Genomic DNA, 19,503 nt, shown 5'->3' with positions numbered 1-19,503 from the left:
TTTGGTTCCAGTCGTAGTTTCTGTTTAACTCTCTTCATAAGGTCACTGAAGGCATGGCTGCGCTCAAATTACTCTCTCAACCCGTCAACAGGAAATGTTGTTTCAGACCACGTGCGTGTCCCACTGGGAACTTTTATTATAGAGGTGGCACATTCAGGAAAACAGCCATTGAATGAAAGGCTCCTTTCTCAGAGAGCTGTGTATTTTTATTATACACGGGCTTAGAAAAGGCAGTCTTTGTAAGTTGTTTTACAGCTTCTGGCCAGAAGTGGATATGAGTTCATCTTCTGCTCTGTCTATAAAGACTACTTTCCTCCAAACAGAGATCTGAAATCCTCCTTCAACCTGCTGCATGACTCACGCGGCTGCTGTCGGCCGGTTCAGTAGGTTAAAAACGCAGTTTGTCAGAGAGCGCTCTGAGGCGTCTCATGCAGGAGGTTGCGAGAAGTGAAGCTGGCGATTGAACTTGGCGCTTCTTTTTAGGCTTTTCTATTATAACCGCCACTCGTTTTGGGAGTGGTATGTGTTGGGAATATGTTACTGGAAACTTTCCAAATGTCCTTACAGCATATTTCGCAAAATTCCCCCAACCGTGCATGGGTTTGAATATGTGCCAAGGCTTTGCTAACACTTGTCTCACCTCCGCATTACAGGGTGTCATGCCAGAGATGGGCACGCAGTGGGTGGCTGCGGCAACATGAAAGGAGCTCCGCTAGAGCTGACTGCTCCCTTTAACTTGCTCTTTTTTTCCCACCACGAGTCCTTCTTACTTGATGACTGCAGTACTTCTGGCTATGTGCCATGTAGAATTAAATCTCTTATTAATTACCGCACACAGGAAACAGGAAGGCTTATCCACTGATAAGAAATGGGAAGGTTAGTTGGCATTGCAGCCCCTCCCACCACTTTTCCAGAAACTCAGATAAACTTGAGAAACCTGGATTGAACTCTGTCTTTGTCTTTCACTTTAATTAGCCAGATATCCAACAGGGGAATACGATTATTTTTGTTTTAATTTACCCTCCCTGCTCTAATAATTATTTCCAAAACCATCTAGAAAATACTTTCTAAATTGAACAATGAATAGATTGAATTTTAAAGCTCGTGTTCCTGTGTGTAAAACCAATTTATGAGCATATAACACTGAATATTTTTTTACAATAATAACACCAAGGCTTGGACTATATTAAAGGGTTTAAAAAGCTACTTTCAGCTGGCCCCTCATTTGCGAGCGGTCAACACAGCAGGTAGCTCCACATCTTTGATTTGCTCAAACTGGGGATCTCTTGACTAGTTAGGTAGACGCGTAAACCACTACAGTATCCTTCCAGTGCCTCCAGTTTTCAAAAGTGTAGACAACCCAACACTAAGAAGGTGTCTTTGTTTGTTTTTTGACAGTGGAGGTTTGTGACAGTGCTCGTTAGTATGATCGCTTTATTGATGGTTATGGTCTTTCCCTGAGATTTCTTTCTATTGAACACAACATGAAATATAGTTTCAGTTGTTTTGTTTTATACCACAGTGGTCAGACACCAGCAGAATCGGACTACCATTTGTTAGAAGTTGCGCGCAGGCTGGAGATGTACGGGATTCGGCTCCATCCTGCCAAGGATCGCGAGGGAACAAAGTTAAGCCTGACTGTGGCGCACACGGGTGTCCTGGTCTTCCAGGTTAGTCCAAAATCAGCGCAGGTCAGCCCAACCGGTATCAAACGCTTTTTATGTGTTTAGTAGTGCAAAATAGTGAATTCTGTTTTTCATCACTTCAGGGACACACAAAGATTAACGCCTTCAACTGGTCTAAAGTTCGAAAACTGAGCTTCAAGAGAAAACGCTTCCTCATTAAGCTGAGGCCGGATCTAAATGTAAGTGACATCACAAGATATTGAAACCCTTCAGCTCACTGACTGATGTTGTGTTTTAATGTCTTGATGTGTCCCCCAGAGTTCATGTCAGGACACTCTGGAGTTTTTAATGCCAAGCAGGGACTGCTGTAAAGTCTTCTGGAAGATCTGTGTTGAATATCACGCCTTCTTCCGCCTATTTGAGGAACCTAAGCCCAAGCCCAAGCCGGTGCTCTTCTCACGAGGCTCCTCCTTTAGATTCAGGTAGCATTTGCATGAAAGAGCTAAACTCTGTCTATCATGGCTGCAAGAACACAGCAGTTTCTACCCATCACTTAACAGTCTACTAAGGCTCTTGCAGAACAGCTCATCATTAACTGTCTTGTATTTATCTCTGCAGCGGTCGCACGCAGAAGCAGGTGATTGAATATGTGAGAGAGTCTGAATTTAAAAAGATCCCGTTTGAAAGGTAAAGGCTGCAGATACGTTTGACATATTTGGTACAGGCGAGGGTGCTCAGAGTTTATAACGCTGACCTTTAATATCCTGTCTGCCAGGAAACACAGTCGTGTTCAGTACAGCAGTCGGGTCCAACACAACAGTCGCCTGTCACCATTGCCTTCTCCAAGCCACCGTGAAGTGCCAACAGACGTGAGTCTTTTAAGTGGGAAATTTGCTGCATACAGCATTTTTTTTGTTGTCTGAGCAAATACATAGTGTCACTTTTAACATTGTTTTCTCTTTTAAAATTGCACATAATGTAAAAATACAGCAAAATACAGCCTACTCATCCGGAGGCATGGATCTTAAGACTCTGTTGTGCTCTAAGATCATTTTTCTGGTATGAATAAACTCCTATTTTATACAGCTAGCACTGTCATCATAGCACCAAATTAGAGAACATCTTTTTAGAAGAATAGTGTTTGATCCCTCCAACACAGTTCAAAAGACTTTGTGGAGTGGGAATCATTAATAAGGAGCACTGGGGCTGTTCTGGTGACACATGGTAGCCCAATACTGTGCTGTGGTATCCCTGCACATGTGTGTGTGCATAGAAGATGCCAGCCTGCCCAACAAAACAGAGCCACGGGGGTACTCCACAGTCAGTCAAGAAATCTGCAGGGTATTTTCAAGTCAGGCAGAATTTATTTAAAAACTTATAAATCCTGGCCTTCAGTAAGAGTAATGAATACAATGAATAAATTGTGGTCTTTAAATTCTTTAACCCTGTGTTCCTGTTTCGTGCTGACAGAGTGGTGCTCCTGGGGACAGAATTGATTCTCCTCGGCGTCATTGGAAGGAGTCGGTCCTGGTGAGTGCAGAAGACCCCTCAGCTTCGCGGGCGAGGATGAGCCCCTCGCATCAGAGAAATGGCCACGAAGAGAGAACAGGGTCTGTATCCAGGACAGAGGAGACGAGGAGCCCAACACGACAGACCCACCCAGAACATCTGAATACAGGTCCAGCATCTAGGGCTGCTAAAGCCGGCAACTTTTCCATTCCCTACATTGACTGCAGTGATGTAGATGCTCAGTATTACTTGGGCAGGGACCAGGCTAGCAGGTCAGACCACAGCTATAGAGAACAGGGTATGCTCCGCCGGGGATCTGGCTCTGGAGGGATAAATGGGGCCCTGCAGGCTCAACAGGAGCACTTTCTAGGTAGGATGTATAGGGAGTCTTCTTCTTCTTCTAGAGCATCGCTCATCATGAGTCATGAGCTAGAACATTCTCCCAAGCAGTCATGCCAAACGGTTGACCGAAGTCCTGTTCGTAGCATTAAAGGAGACATAGGTGTCCGAGAGAGGCAGAGCATCAGCCCTATAACAGTTTCCACTGTGACGGGTTCAAGGAGTGTCACTGCCAGTCCTGTGATTGACATTCTCCATCACGCACCTTCCCTCAGTCGCATAGACCAGAACGGCTACAGTCCCACTCCACTTAACTTTAATGACGGCAGATGCTCTCCCATCATGGGCCGATCTCCTCGCTCACAGAAACTCCACAAAGCCCATTTTGACGCAGACGCAGTCCAAGGAACGTCCTCTGCAAAGCAAGAATCGCGTACTGTCCTCTCTCGGGCTGAACGCATGGCTGCTCTTGAGCGCCGCATGGTGGCCAATGGGCTAACTGCGCCAGGCAGGTCGAGGACCAGTCTGGGGCAGAAACGATTAAGATCAACCGGTGTCACACAGTATGGAGCAGTTCAAATGAACGATGGCCCGAACACAAGCGGCTCAGAGTCCAGCGAGTCTGAGTTAGAAAATAACAGGGGCAACTGCAGCAGCCCCGCGATGTTTGGTAGCCCAGCGGAGGCTAATTCTAGTTCCCCCATACCCAGAAACACGTTTTCCTTTGGCAGCCTCCAGCTGGATGAGGAGGCAGATGAGGATGCTTCCCATGCCTTCAGCGATGAGGATATCGGACACATTTTCAGCTGTTAAGTGCGCTAAAAGTTTTAAACCATCTGCGACTGAGAGTTAGAGGGGTCTGTGTCAGAACGTAAGCAGGAGGCTTTTTCACATCCACACACTCCCGAGTCCATAGTGGTCACAGCACAGCACTGCTGAGTAGAAGCACTTTTTAAACATAGCCGAATGTATCCCATCAGGCTTTTCTTGCCCATTTCATGGAGTGGCTTTAATGTTCAGCCTCGCTGTTCTTTAATTATATTAGCATGTCCGTTTGGACATAGACACGTGCCTTTTAAGGATTTTACACTCAATGGCTACTAATTAAAAACTACAGAGAGTACTGGGGCTTTCAGACAGTTTGAAACGTGAGGCTGATTAAAAATGTTGTAGATTTTATTCATAAGTCAGACGATGCCTTAAAACTCCCTACGGAAAATCCAGATTTCGTTCCATAGCTGTCCATAGACACATCTAACTATTTGAAGATTTTTTTTTAAAGGTTTCTGCATAAGACACTTTGTGCTTGGTACTAATATTTTCTGGGCTCTGTTGATGTGTCACTGAGGTAATAGTAACTGTTAACTTCTATACATTTACCTTTCTTTTATTGACTCTTAATGCAGCACCTGCTATTTGATTGTTGTGAGAAGTTTTGGTCTGAAGTGATGCTGATCCATATGCAGTACCTCAACTCATTAACTTGAAGCAAACTTTATGATTTAGCTGTCATGTTTTAATGTCCCGCCAAAGGGTCCCTCCCTTTGTCGGGACATTAAAACATGACATGTGTAATCGGCTCTGTTTGTTTGCTTGTCTGTGTATCTGTTTGCAATCAGTCTAGCGTCCACAGCTATCAAGATATCATTTTCAAAATTTTGTGTGATGGTAGATATCAATAACAGCTCGAGTTGATTTCATGTTGGTGAAAATCGGGTCAAAGTTAAGGTCACATCCAATGTGAAAATTAGTAAAAAGTTTATATTACCCACAATTTTATGGATCATCTTCAAACTTCATTTGGGGGACATGAGCACCTAGGTTGGCTAAGCAGTTTTAGCACCCAAGGTTAAAGTTGACCTTGAAAAAAAACAATCTGACATCAGCATGTTGTCATAAAAACATCGTAAAATATCAGTTTTAGTATAGCCCTTGCCCTGTGGGGGGAGTTGCGCTCTCTTGTTCACAGATGTTTTGGGAGTTACGAGATCACGAGATTTGCGTGAGTAGTAGCTTCGGGGGACCGGCAGTGGCTTCATCTGATAGAGTTAAAAGCACATGTGTGTTGCAGTGTTACAGTTCGGTTACTCCACAACAGTTTGTGGCTTTTCATGCCCAGTGTTGACGTTCCCAGTCTGCTCTTGACTTGCGTTCAAGTATCTCTGGCAGTAATTTGGTATCACCGAGCTGCAGTCTTCCTAACTTTTATTTCCAGTCTCCTTTTTTAACTTTCTTTTGCACCCCTGTCTTCATGCTTATCTCTGTGTATTCTGTTTAACAAGCTGTTGAGCTTTATTTTACATTTTTGTTTCTCTGTTTCATCTCTTTATTTTTCTCTGTCCCTGTCTGTCAGCATGAAACTGTTTTATCTTGTAAGTTTTTTTTTTCTAACTTTAAATGCACGTCTATCTTTTCTGTAACTCATAATGTGTGGTTGAGGAAAAAAACAAAAAAACAAGATTACCAGCCTCTGGGTTCCCTTTTCTGCAATGATCCAGATAACGAGGTTGTAGATGACAGGAGCCTGGGAATGTGCAGGTTTTAGTATCGGTGAATGCGTGTGTTACTGTATGTGTGAATGGCAGTTTAAGGGCAGCACCTCAAAGCACAGAGTCTCTTTGCTCATCCATCATGTCAACTGCTTCAGCGGTTGCCCCCAGAAATTCTTTAGCGCTGACATTAAGAGGCATATCAAAAGTGAGATATGATGGTTTTACTCTTCTATCAATACCTACTGAAGTCTATCCATCCATAATAAATCAAAATTAGCGCTGGAATTTAAGAGATGGTGTTAAGATAATGTAGATTTGAGAGTTACTGGATCACTGCAGTGTGGGCCAGGCTTGTGTGTGTTCTCACCCACTGGTGTCCTTGATGGTTTGTTTGCAATGCATGCTGTGATAAACCAGGTCTGTGGTATGGCTCAGGTCCTGCTGTTCTGCTCTGGCTGCTCTCTGCATGCACTCTACTGTATGTACTGTAATATACTGTGCTATTACTGTCATTTCAGTAATTTATATATAGTAAGATACTGGAGAATGTGACATTCAATTAGACTGTAAGAAATCACAGCAAGCTCATTTACAAAGAGCAGAAATGTACAGTATTTTTTACTTACTGTGTAATTTATTAAATTAAACCTAATGTGAAAATGATTTGTGTTTATGTAATAAATTATATAATCTATGAATTTCCAAATTAACCCATTTGTCATTAACACGTTTCTCGACTCAGCAGTAACAGAATGAAAACAAAAAGCAGTTTATTAAAATATTCATAAAGCCATTTACTATTACAGGCCTAGAAGCATGAATGCATTTATTGCACTTTTTCCACGTCTGTCTTCTGTCTTGCATTCATCCACTCACGGTGTTCTTGTAGATGTTCACTGGGCCTTTTCTATGCTGCTTTTCACACAATTTTGAACTATATGTGTTCAGCAGAGTCAATAAAGACGTTAAAATGATATTTTTTCCAAATCCTTCTTTTTAAACCGTTGAAGTTGGTGTATTTTCTGGAGTCTGGTCCCCACTGTAGATGTTAGGACCTTTCCATCTCCTTTGTAGCATTCCTCTAGATGTGTGTATTTGCCTGACTCACTCCTTCCCTCAGCTGTACTTGTGCATTGAGCTGACTGCAGCCACCAGCTGCACTGCCCTGCGTTCTTGTTATAGCTGTTGCGTTCGTGCCAACACACCAGAAGTCGCCAGAGAGAGGTGAGCAAGTTGCTGCCGAAACATAGTAAGTAAGCTGAGTGAACGCTGTCAGAATGGATGACACTAAGTAAGCCGTTCTTCTCGATCACCCTGCGGTATTTGTCTCAGCTTGCGTATTGATTGACGTGGTATGAAAACTGCCAGAGTTGTCTGGACTGTTGAGTGAGTCACGGCTGACTCTATATTTTCTGTAGGCAGACCTCGGATTGAATGATGGAAACAGTTTGGTTTACCTTGCAAAGGCGTCTATTAGGTAAAGTGTGCAGTGTAGGATAATGAATCGAATGCTGGAGAGTTTAATTATTAGCCAAATGCCACCACGGCATCTGACGAAGCTGACATTTCTGTAGAGCAGAAACTACCGATTATTTTCACTATCAAATAATCTGTTGATTACATTCTCGATTTATCAGTTGTGTATTCAACAAATGTCAGAACATGCCGAAAAATGTCATCACACACTTCAGCTTGTTCCTAATGTGCCATTTCATCAGTCTGAAAAAAACCCCCAAATGCTTTATAACAATGTAATACAGAGAAAAGCAAAGAAGCCTCATGTTTGCTTCAGAAATTCTAACAATTTGATCATTAAAATTGTTCTTGCTATTTAATTTCTGCAAAACTCAACCCGTCTGCGGCTTAAAGTAGGCGAATGCAAATGTTCTCAGAGCTGCTTAACTTTCTCATGCATCGTTGTCTCATCTCATTATGGTCACCTATGGCTCCGTGCAGGTGTGGTTTCCAACAGTCCTCACCTGTCCGCGTCCTCTGGACACTCCCACGGGATGGTCAACGGTCAGAAGTCGCTGGAGCTGTGCAGTCACAGTCCCGACGGCCGACTGCCTTCCCCGCTCACCAGCCCGTTGCTCAACGACGCCTGCAGTGTTCGCACTGATGATGAAGACGAGGTTCGAAGGAAGGTTTGTAACCAAGAGCCACTTTAATATATTGCCTTGTTGTGTCGTTATAAAGATTTTTTTTAAATAAAGTTGCTACTCAAAATAGAAATGGACCCAGATTATCTGTCATGAATAAAGTTACTGTTAGACATTTGTGGAGCTCATTGCACCAAACGCTGTTTGAGTTGTTCACGCATCCCCCGTTTGTGATGCCCTTGCAGAGGTTCCCAACAGATCGAGCCTACTTCATCGCCAAGGAGCTGCTGACAACAGAACGGACGTATGTGAAGGACCTCGAGGTGGTGACCGTGGTAAGATGGGCCAAGTTGCTCGCCAAGCCAATGCTCTCCTGTTTGTTTTCTCCTGCGCCTGTCCTCTGGGGAGAAAACATTGATTATTCCGGTTAGCTGCTCCATCGCAGAGCGCCCGCCAAAACATAGAGTCGGGCAGTGACACAGGAATATTTTGGCAGATGCGATTTCATTTTTTATTCATTCCCCACGCTCGTTCTCCGAAATGCATTTATCTCCCTCGTTCGAGGCTGTGAATACTAAACTGTGTTTGTGTTTAAAGAGATAGATGGATTTAGCCGCATGCTCTCTCTGCCTGTGACTCACTGCTTCAGCCTGCTCCTGTAGATTTCATTGCTGGGTACAAACAGGATATTAAATGTGCAGTACCGCTCCTTCACATGCAATCAAGGAGGATGTCCTTATGAGGCTGGACTGAAGCGTTGCCGTTGTTTGATTCGGCTCTCCTTTTACATCGTCAGGTTCAAAAGCCGCAGCTTTTCTCGGCTTGCAGTTTTCAGAGGAGTCTTTCACACATCTCATAAATATTTTGGGTGGGCTTGTGCCCTCGTTCTTTCATTCTGCTGCATGTGTATGTGTGCTCCCTCGCTCTGGTTGGTGCCGCTGCTGTTAAGGGTGAAGTCATCTGAACAACAGCTGGCGCCTCGTTTCCAGCGCTCACTTTTCCTAAAACCCACTTCCTTTTCCCATCACGTCAACTAAATAAAGCTGTTTTCTGTTCAGTGTCCGCAAACACAAAACATGAACATTTGGCTTCACTCTGAGTTAATGAAACAACAGCGTTAAGACCGGCCGGCTATTGATTCTTCTATTCATCCTCAGCTAATTAAGGGATTTGAAAGGAGGCAAAAGGCTATTCATTACCTGTTCACTTTATCTCTTCTTCTCAGAAGAAAATCACTGTGGAGATCTCTTGGTAACCCTTGGTTTCATACAGAACTGTGCAAAAGTCTCGAGTTACCCCTCGTTTCTTCATATTTTTCTAGAAAAATGTGAAATAGTTGCTGTGATTTATTGAAACATATGTAAACATATATGGAAATACAGTATGAAAGGTGATTGTTTAATTCTAACAACCTTGAAAGTCAGTATTTGGTATCTTAATTTTCAATACAGTCTTAATTCTCATAGGCAAACATTCTTTTAATTTCTTTAAATAGTCTTCAGGAATAGTTCTCCAAGTTTCTTCAAGGACATGCAAAGCTCTTCTTTGGATGTTGGCTGCCATTTGTTCTGTTCTCTGTCAAGATGATCCCACACTGCTTCAGTAATGTTGAAGTCCAGGCTCTGAGGAGGCCAATGCATGACTGATAATATTCCACTGTGTGTTATTCTGTCCAGGTATGATTTTACTGTATTGGCAGTGTGTTTGGGATCATTGTCATGCTGAAAAATGAAGATTTTGCCAATCAGATGCTTTTCAGATGGTACTACATGGTGGATCTGATGGCGTTTTTGCATTCAAAATTCCCTCAGTTTGAACGAAAAACCCAACACCCATCCATTCTTCCATTTTCTCCTGCTTATCCAATCTAAGGACCCTCTCCCAGCTGTCATATGGCAACAGGCAGGGTGCACCGTGGACAGGTCGCCAGCCTGTCATAGAGACACACAACCATTCACACTCACAGTCACACCTATGATCAGTTTAGAATCACCAGTTAACCTAATCCATGCATGTCTTTGGACTGTGGGAGAGCCAAAGAAACCTGGAGTGCATCCCATTTTTGTACTGATGCCTGTAGACACTCACTGTTGCATGTCTCTCCTGACCTCCTCTTTACATCCTAACATGAGTGGTACAGCGACTGGACTTATGAGTGAGAAAACTATTGCTGAAGACCACTTTTTAAAAACACAAGAAAATCTGGCCCCTTGGAAGCAAAATATAATAAAATGATGGGTGACTCAAGACTTTTGCACAGAACTCTAGTTAGTATAAACCAAGTATTTAATTTCTTATATAGGCAAAAATTAATATTCACCACAATCAGCCTTGTATCCAAATACCAGGAAGTTCTAATAGAGTTTAAACACCATCTGTAAACATCCTGTCATGATGTCACAAGCATGACCTGCTTGTCACAAGTAGACAAGCGCTGCCACCTGCACAGTGATACGTTTGCATTGTATTCCAAACCAGGAAGCCCAGAGTAAAAAAATAAATAATAAAAAAAACAGTCAAAAACCTGTTTTTGTTAGTGAACTGAGACTTTTATGGTTAAACTCTGTTTCCCTCGTTAAATGGCTTGAAAGATCACTGTATGCATGATCTGTGATGCCAGTCTTTCCAGAGTGCCGTGGGACAAGATGAGGCAACTCCGGACTCCCTGAAGGACGCCATCTTCTCCACCTTTGAGCCTCTGCACAAGTTCCACACAGGTTTTCTCAGGGAGGTGGAGCAGAGGCTGGCACTGTGGTGAGGCTCATTTCACTTCCAGATATTTCCCGCAGGGTCAGGAACAAGCCCGGTGATGTGTCGGGGGTTACGGTTCAATTTAAAACAACTTCCTCCCCCATTTTTAATGAGTTTTTCTGGCATTTAGCCCAAGAGGGCGGTCTGGTCCCTTTAGATGACCCAAGGAGCTACAATCTCCATAGCAACAGTCATGCTGCACCACAGCCTGCCTTTATTCTGGCTTGTGGGTGTATGCCCTCTGATCTCCTTAATGATTGTGCTTTATCTGGTACACACTGACTTTTTCACAGACACAGAGAAAGTGACACATAAAGCTGTTAAAATTTATGGCCATTAACTACAGTCCGTGATTTTTATTTCAAAGTCTCCTGTATCTAGTCACACTCATTAGAGCTCCAAATTAAAGCAGAAAGTGATATTGTGCTTTACTCGGCTGATAAGAACCACATTCAAATGCATATGCAAATTATCCAGCCCTACATTTGTCTTTCTTTTTTTTGCAGCTTTGCATATTCAAATACTGTACTAGATATGCACCTTGGTTGTTAAGAACATGATGAGAAAGTCTTCTATCTTAAGAGCAGTCGGATGCATTTTACAGACTGAGTTCCCCCTAAATTCCCTGCTAAAACGTTAACATTAAATTAATAACTAGTCTGAAGTCCAGTAATGGCAGCCCCATTCCTCATGAATCCTGCATGGGGAATCTGATGCTCAAGGGAGACACCTGCTGGTGATTCTTAAAGTTTAACGCGTCCATTCCAACTTCATTGGAATTTTTCTTGCACGCAGTGTGACTGAATAATCAGTGAGATTAAAGTGCTTTCATGTAGCTTACCCGGCTCATCCGCTGTCCACGACGATAATAATAATATTTATTCATGTAGCTCAAAGCGAGGCAGATATTACAAAATGCTTTACAGAGGAAAATAAATCAATGAATAAAAAGAAAAGAAAAGCTGGCAACAAGTACAGCAAATGAAAATTTATACATGAGCAGAGCAGCAAACACACATGAATATGCAAGAACTTTTAGCAACTTTTAGTATTTTCAGAACCATCATAAAGCGACATAATTCTTCATATATTTTAACAAAGATTTTGCAAGCTAAACAGGAAAAAAGCATCCAACACTAACCACTGATTAGGATTCATTGCTTAAAAGGGGCTGCTGTCTTTCTCTTTTAAGGGAAGGACGCTCTAATGCACACATTAAGGGAGACTACCAGCGCATTGGAGATGTCCTGTTGAAGAACCTTCAGGGTTTGAAGGTGAGCTGTGACTTTTTGTTAAACTTCTATACGTGTTTAATTAGAGAAAATCACGACTGTTCGTGGATAACAAGTCTTACCTGCAGCCCCTGACAGCAAACCTGAGCAAGCAGTCTGAAATCCTGCTGGAGCTTGAGAAGGCGTGCAAGGCGTCCCGAAGGTTGGAGGGTCTCTGCAGAGACTTCGAGCTGCAAAAGGTCTGCTACATTCCCCTCAACGTCTTTATTCTGCGGCCTTTGCACCGCCTCATTCACTACAAGCAGATCCTGGAGCGCCTGTGCAAACATTACCCAGCTACTCATGTGGACTTCAGGGATTGCAGAGGTGCTATACTCAGTTCACAGAAGCATATTTCAGTGTTTTGGTGTAACGGAGCATCTGTAATCTCTTACCTCTGGTTGGTGTCCAGCTGCTCTAGCTGATGTGTCTGAGGTGGTGGACCAGCTTCAGGGAAGCCTAATCAAGATGGAGAACTTGCAGAAACTTCTGGAGCTGAAGAAGGATTTGATTGGCGTCGACAATCTCGTTGTTCCTGGTCGGGTGCGTTTGAAATCTACAGGAGAGAGATTTGTTTAACTTTTTGTTTCTGTTTAGATTTTGTGACAAATGATTTCTTTCCTCAGGAGTTCATCAGGTTGGGCTGCCTCAGTAAACTGTCTGGAAAAGGCCTGCAGCAGCGAATGTTTTTCCTGGTAACGTCCCACTTTCTTCAGCTCATATCACTAATCGAATTATTTAGCTGACTGATCTCAGCAGAAATGATAATCATGCTTTTATCCTGCCCGGCTATGCATCACTGAGATGGTGTTGGCAGATTTAGTGCAACCGCGAAGGTTCACGCAGGGGAACGTAACACATGTTGCTTTGAACTTTGGCGGCCTTAGTGTTTTACACGAGTATTTGATTTGGTTGCATAAGCGTGAAAAGAAGCATGTGTGTGTGCAGGATATCAGTGTTAAGATTTGGTTTTTAATGCCACTGAGTTGTTAATTTGTTCTTAGGATTTTGAACTAACGCGTCCTCCTCTGCCTCTTTTGCAATAGTTTAATGACGTCATTCTATACACAAGTCGAGGGATGACGGTGACGAATCAGTTCAAAGTGCACGGGCAGCTGCCGCTCCATGGCATGACAGTAAGTGCGGTTGTCTCTCAGATGAACACAGAGCGTTGGAGCGGCTGTCACCAGTTTGTCATTACTAGAGAACATCTGCCCCCACTCTAACACACACACACACACACACACACAAGCCTGTTCAGCTATCTTAGTGTGGACCTTCATTGACATAATGGTTTCCCTAGCCCAGGGGTCGGCAACATGCGGCTCCGGAGCCGCATGCGGCTCTTTAGTCCTTAAAGTGCGGCTCCGCCTGGTTTGGGCAAATAAATTAGAAGCATTTAGCTGAAGTGTATTTTATTTATGTTAGTTCTTTTTAACTCGGAGTTCTAAATTGGAAGATTATTGTGATATTGAAATATAAAATAAAATTATATTCTATTATTTTTCATCGCTCAAAATAAGAGTCACACTCATGAAGCCGGTGTACCCGCCCAAACGCCATGCATTTATCGAGACTTTCAACCCCAGGTAGGCCAATTATGGATCTTCGGATCCACATTATGTCAGCAGCTGTTCTCCACCGTGAACTATGTTAAAGACAAACACCGTTCACGCCTGACAGATGACAGCTTACAGTCCTGCGTAAACTGACTTCAGTACAGCCCCGATTTGCGGACTCTGTGCGCAGAGGTTCAGGAGCAGAAGTCCCATTGTAAACAAATCACGGCAGACCCGACGATGTTTCCATGAACATGCTTTTGAGCATCTCTTTATTGGGCACTTTTCTTTTCACACACGGTTGTTGTACGCATACAGCCGGCTGTAGCTTTTCAGCTCACAGCCCGACATACACCACCAACACAGCACAGATAGCGCAGACGTAAAGGCAGCGAGGCGTGATTGCGGGTGTCGCTCAGGTGCGTCCGCCTCCCCTGCAGCGGCGCCGCAAACCACGCCCGCCGCACGCATTAACCAGGTAAAATACATATTTAGGCAGAATTTTGCAAATATCTATTTTTCATCTTTCAGCAGCATAGTGCTTTTTTCCAATTATTTTTAAGAGTCAGGTCAAGGCTCCAACAGCCCAAAGGCGATATAAGGGAGGCGGCTGACAACAGTTTTTGTTTGCTACATGGATCATTTTAGTTCAGCTGGGTGTCTTTCCTTTTGTTATATTTCTTTAAGAGTTCAAAATGTGTTGATTACATAAATATAATTTAATTTTCTCTGTAGCACTTCATGGATTTCATAAGCAGCACACCTTAGTTGTTCACACAAAGCATAAAGATAAAAAACAATATATACAGTGTTATCTTCATTTTAGATGTCAAAAAGTATTTGCGGCTCCCAGTGTTTTCTTTTGCGTGGAAACCGGGTCCAAATGGCTCTTTAGGTGTAAAAGGTTGCAGACCCCTGCCCTAGCCCCTTACCCTAACCCTAGCCATTAAAAGTGAATGCCTAAGCCTAACCTTTACCCTAAACCTAACCATAACCCAATTGTAACCCTGACACCAAAACCACATTTTGAGCCTCAAAAAGGCCTTCAAATTTGTGAGGACCTGTGTGTGTGTCCTCACAAGTGACTGTTGGTTCTCACAAGTATAGTGGAATGCAGATTTCGGGCCTCACAAAGATAGCTAGACAGGAACACACACACACACACATAGTTTCAGGACAGCTACACGTTTGCTTCTCTCTCGCTTCCTTTTCATCCGCCCTCCCGCCTTCCCTCCTTTGCTGCCTATTTTGGTCTTTGCTGTCCTAGATACTGCAGTTCTCTAATGTCTTTTCTGTGTCTCTGTGTTCTTCTTCCAGATCAGAGAGAGTGAGGATGAGTGGGGTGTACCTCATGCCTTCACATTGGTTGGGCAACGGCAGTCCGTAGTAGTAGCAGCTAGGTACGATTACCAGCAAACACCTTGCACCTTGAACCTAAAGTGGCAGTTTTTTTTTAAAATTTTAGATGCTTTTGAGTTATATCTTTAAAAGCATCTACTTTTAGTTACAGTGAGCTCATAAAATTGTGATTTGCAGTCTTTTCCCTTTTAGCCTCTTTGGCTTCACAGAGTCTGTTGCTTTACCCTCTAACAGAGGGATGTTGCCCCCTGAGAGGAGGATGGCAGGTTACTCAGAAAAGCTACTAAAATCTCATCTGCATCTTCTTTTTTTTGTTAAATCAAATAAAAATAAGCTAACAGTATAAGAAAGTATACTTGGAAGATATAAATAAAATCAATTCATAAAGCATGCAGTCAACAACAACGTGAGTTCAGTTGGGGTGTAGTGCGCTCTCATGCTTTTCCCGCCCTCAGATGTTTTGCTGATTCGCTTTGCCTCAATAAACAGATGGTTCATGTTTTACTGTTATTTAAGGGGAACATTTGGCTGGGCTAACCAGACTATTTCTGACCACCGGGCCCACCCTGCTGCGACTCTTTGTGCTTGTTTTGTTCAGCATTCTGTCCCTTTGTGTGTGTTTTTTTCCTCCAGTTCTTTGGTAGAGATGGAGAAGTGGATGGAGGATGTAAAGATGGCGATAGAAATGGCAAAAACCAGCAACGGGCCTTCATCTGAGCTGCTGACCAGCAGCCTGACAGACAACAGTAAGTTAGTACAAAACCACACGGCTGAACGTGAGAAGCTTGACTTTGTGATAAAGAAGCAGCGTTAACTGTTAAGAAACACACCATGTGAAATCCCAGATACACGCTGATTTTTGATTGGTCTGACGCTATCTGTGTTTTAGCGCCTCTCCCTCCTCCTCTTTCATCATCCTGCTCATTGTCTAGCAGTAACAACCTCCTGACTTTCCCAGAATGCCCAGAGGACTCCTCGGTGGAGGCAGAGTCCGAGGACGACATGACAGCTCCCCACGCGTCATTGGAGAAGCCCACGCCTCACCGTGGTAACACCATGGTGCACGTGTGCTGGCACAGGAACACCAGCGTGTCCATGGTGGACTTTAGCATAGCCGTGGAGGTATCAGCCAAACCTCAGACCTGCCCCCCTCCTCCTGCCCCGCTGTTTTCTTTCTCTGTTTCTGAGTGTGTGCTGTATCTGAATTCACTTTGATGATCTCTCAGTGGGAACAGTATCCCCCTTAAGCTGCTCAACAGGTTACTATATCCCATTAACTACTAATTCAGCTGGAGCGTTAATGCAGAATGTCGCTTTTTTTGTTTTTAAACGAGATTAGCAAGGGTCACTCTTTTTTTTTAAATGTCACAACACTTATTATTAAATCAGAAACAAGTTTAATTGGAACAAATAATGAAAGAAGTGTGTTTGCTCTTGCAATAAGAAACACAAGTGAGTGTTTAAAGGTGCACTGTGAAGGCTTTTTGTAACAAAAGTTATGTCCACATTCGGTGTTGACTTCCAGAAAGCATTGTCTTTGAGATTTATTAATCTTAGTGGATGAATCAGTTTACTTTGACATTCCCCATGATATAAATATCTAATCAGCCAGTCACTTGGCAGAAACTTAGTGCATTTAGGTACGTAGACATGGTCAAGATGACCTGCTGAAGTTCAAACTGAGCATCAGAATGGAGAAGAAAAGCGATTTAGTTGACTTTGAACGTGGCATGGTTGTTGGTGGTGGTCTGAGTATTTCAGAGTGTTTCAGATTTGCTGCAATTTTCCAACACAGCCAGCTCTAGTGTTTACAGACAATGGTCTGAGAGAGAGAAAATATCCCGTGAGCTGCACTTCTCTGGATGAAAATGCTTCCTATCAGCTTCGAGCTATTACTCAAATGCCCTTGACAGGCACCACACGTCAATCTAATAGAGAATCTTAGAGTGCAACTGTGGGATCCTATTAATGTGGACTAAAATCACTGAGGAATGTTTCAGCGCCTTGTTGAATCCATGCCATGAAAAAATGAAGGCAGCTCTGTAGGCAAATAAACACATCAAACGTAACTGTAATAAAGTGGTTTGTGAAAGTATAATTGACCACTTTGGAGCAGCACTTTGAAAATTATAATTAATTTATTTTTATTTTTGTTTTGATGAAGGCAAAATAGTCAGCGACAGTTTCTTATTTACACATTAAGCAGATACAAAACAACATAATGGCTCATTTGGATTCATCCTTGTAGCCATCCACACTGTCAGATCTAAAAATTCAGTCTTCCAGTAGGTATCTGTGTCCTTAAATGCCACATGCTCTTTAATGACAGCTAGTTGCAAACTGCCACAATTAGCTCAAATTCACCATAAGTCACCATCAAGCCAAGTGAAGGTGCAGATTCAGAAACATTTCTTTAGGGTCAGTACTATAAGTTTAACTATAAACTTGTGGATTAGGACTGCTCTCATTTTTTTAAAATTGTGCATTCTTTTGCTAAATTCTACAGAAGAGGATTAGGGCCACTGGAAAAAACAAACAAACACTGGGCACATTTTTTTTTTTTTTTTCCAGAATTCTGAGAAAAAAGTCAGAATTCAGACTTTTTTCTCAGAATTCTGACTTTTTCATTAGAATTATTTTTTCTCAGAATTTTGAGATTAAATTAAATTCTGAGATTAAAGTCTAAATTCTGAGATCGAACTCAGAATTCTGAGTAAAAAGTCCGAATTCTGAGATTAAAGTCAGAATGTGAGATTAAAGTCAGAATTCTGAGAAAAAATAATTCTGAAGAAAAAGTCAGAATTCTGAGAAAAAAGTCAGAATTCTGACTTTTTTGCTAATTCTGAGAAAAAAGTCAGAATTCTGACTTTAATCTCAGAATTCTGACTTTTTTCTCAGAATTCTGAGATTAAAGTCTAAATTCTGAGATCGAACTCAGAATTCTGAGTAAAAAGTCCGAATTCTGAGATTAAAGTCAGAATGTGAGATTAAAGTCAGAATTCTGAGAAAAAAGTCAGAATTCTGAGATTAAAGTCAGAATGTGAGACTAAAGTCAGAATTCTGAGAAAAAAGTCAGAATTCTGAGATTAAAGTCAGAAGCATCCTTTCCAGCTGCATCACTGTGTGGGGCGGTAGCTGCACTGACTATAACAGAAAAGCTCTACAGCGCATTGTGAGAACAGCTGAGAGGATAGTTGGTGTACCACTCCCCTCCCTGCAAGACATCTACACCACCCGCCTTACCCGCAAAGCCATCACAATTGTCAACGATGCAACCCACCCGCGCACTGTCTGTTCAGCCTCCTGCCCTCCGGAAAAGATACAGAAGTCTCCGCTCCCGCACTACCAGGCTCACCAACAGCTTCATCCACCAGGCTGTGAGACTGCTGAACTCTCTCCCTCCCGGCTCCCAGCCAGCAGAACCACCAGACTGGCAGGAGTATAGGAAGACAGACTGACTGCCCCCCCACACACACACACACACTCCACAACAAGGAAACACTCTCCACATTCCTGACTGGAAACGACTACCTCTGCATTACAATTGCACACACCTGCTGCTATATATTTTTAGTATTTTCTTTAGCACTATTTATATTATTTATATTACTATTACTGCTGCTACAGTCTTATGCTGCATTAAAACAAAAACACTTACCAACCACAACCTGGGACTACGTCAAGTAGACAAGTACACTACTTTCCAGGGCGCACTGTGGAACACTTTATTATATGTTATGTGTAGGTCCTGTCTTGTTACATCCTGTATGTACCTAAATGTTGTGCATCTGCACTTTATTGTTGTCTATGTCTACGCATGGGACAGTGTGAAACGTAATTTCAATTCCTTTGTATGGCAAGTACATCTGAAGAAATTGACAAATAAAACTGACTTTGACTTTGACTTTGACTTAGAATGTGAGACTAAAGTCAGAATTCTGAGAAAAAAGTCAGAATTCTGAGATTAAAGTCAGAATGTGAGATTAAAGTCAGAATTCTGAGAAAAAAGTCAGAATTCTGAGATTAAAGTCAGAATGTGAGACTAAAGTCAGAATTCTGAGAAAAAAGACTTTTTTCTCAGAATTCTGGAAAAGAAGAAAAAAAAAGACGTGCCCACTTTTTGTTTTTTTTCCAGTGGCCCTAATCCTCTTCCATAAAATTCACGCAAACAGCTGTCTGTCGATGGAATAGTGTGAGACCAGTGACAGGATGTAATGTGAATCTGCCCGTATGCATAAGGTTCCTCATGCATTTGCATCAAAGCAAACACCATGGATCAGTGTTTGTGAAAACATGGCTCGGCTGTACCACTGCTAGTCAACAAATCCTCCACACAGTGCTTTTAAACCGATCTGCTTCTGATCTTTTGTGTATGAGGAGTTTTTATTCATTGAATTATTTTTACTAGTTACTGTTTGATTACTTCATTTACAGCCTTGAGGAGGTTACTGTTCTCACGTTTCCTTCTTTTGGCAGTAGCCAATGTGACGTCCTGATCT

General features: G+C 42.6%; 1 protein-coding gene across 3 annotated transcripts in view; it reads left to right on the top strand.

Moving 5' to 3' along the window:
- LOC116322975 (FERM, ARHGEF and pleckstrin domain-containing protein 1-like) overlaps positions 1-19,503 on the top strand; it is a 60,950-nt gene that overhangs the window by 36,365 nt on the left and 5,082 nt on the right. The window contains exons 8-24 of one of the 3 annotated variants that reach the window (XM_039600243.1): positions 1,523-1,670; positions 1,769-1,864; positions 1,944-2,107; positions 2,244-2,312; positions 2,401-2,494; positions 3,096-3,303; positions 7,922-8,109; positions 8,310-8,399; positions 10,694-10,818; positions 12,008-12,089; positions 12,176-12,413; positions 12,499-12,629; positions 12,713-12,781; positions 13,133-13,222; positions 14,963-15,045; positions 15,638-15,750; positions 15,894-16,126. In XM_039600243.1, coding sequence (XP_039456177.1) covers positions 1,523-1,670; positions 1,769-1,864; positions 1,944-2,107; positions 2,244-2,312; positions 2,401-2,494; positions 3,096-3,303; positions 7,922-8,109; positions 8,310-8,399; positions 10,694-10,818; positions 12,008-12,089; positions 12,176-12,413; positions 12,499-12,629; positions 12,713-12,781; positions 13,133-13,222; positions 14,963-15,045; positions 15,638-15,750; positions 15,894-16,126 — 2,221 coding nt within the window. Of the gene's footprint in view, positions 1-1,522; positions 1,671-1,768; positions 1,865-1,943; positions 2,108-2,243; positions 2,313-2,400; positions 2,495-3,095; positions 3,304-7,921; positions 8,110-8,309; positions 8,400-10,684; positions 10,819-12,007; positions 12,090-12,175; positions 12,414-12,498; positions 12,630-12,712; positions 12,782-13,132; positions 13,223-14,962; positions 15,046-15,637; positions 15,751-15,893; positions 16,127-19,503 lie in introns of all 3 variants that reach the window. The other 2 variants (XM_039600242.1, XM_031743226.2) reach the window with 2 other exon arrangements.

Source organism: Oreochromis aureus, linkage group 16 (assembly GCF_013358895.1).
Source record: "Oreochromis aureus strain Israel breed Guangdong linkage group 16, ZZ_aureus, whole genome shotgun sequence".
In the NCBI taxonomy this organism is placed as follows: Eukaryota; Metazoa; Chordata; class Actinopteri; order Cichliformes; family Cichlidae; genus Oreochromis; species Oreochromis aureus.
Note: the sequence above shows the minus strand (reverse complement) of the source record. Positions and strands in the feature narration are given on the sequence as shown.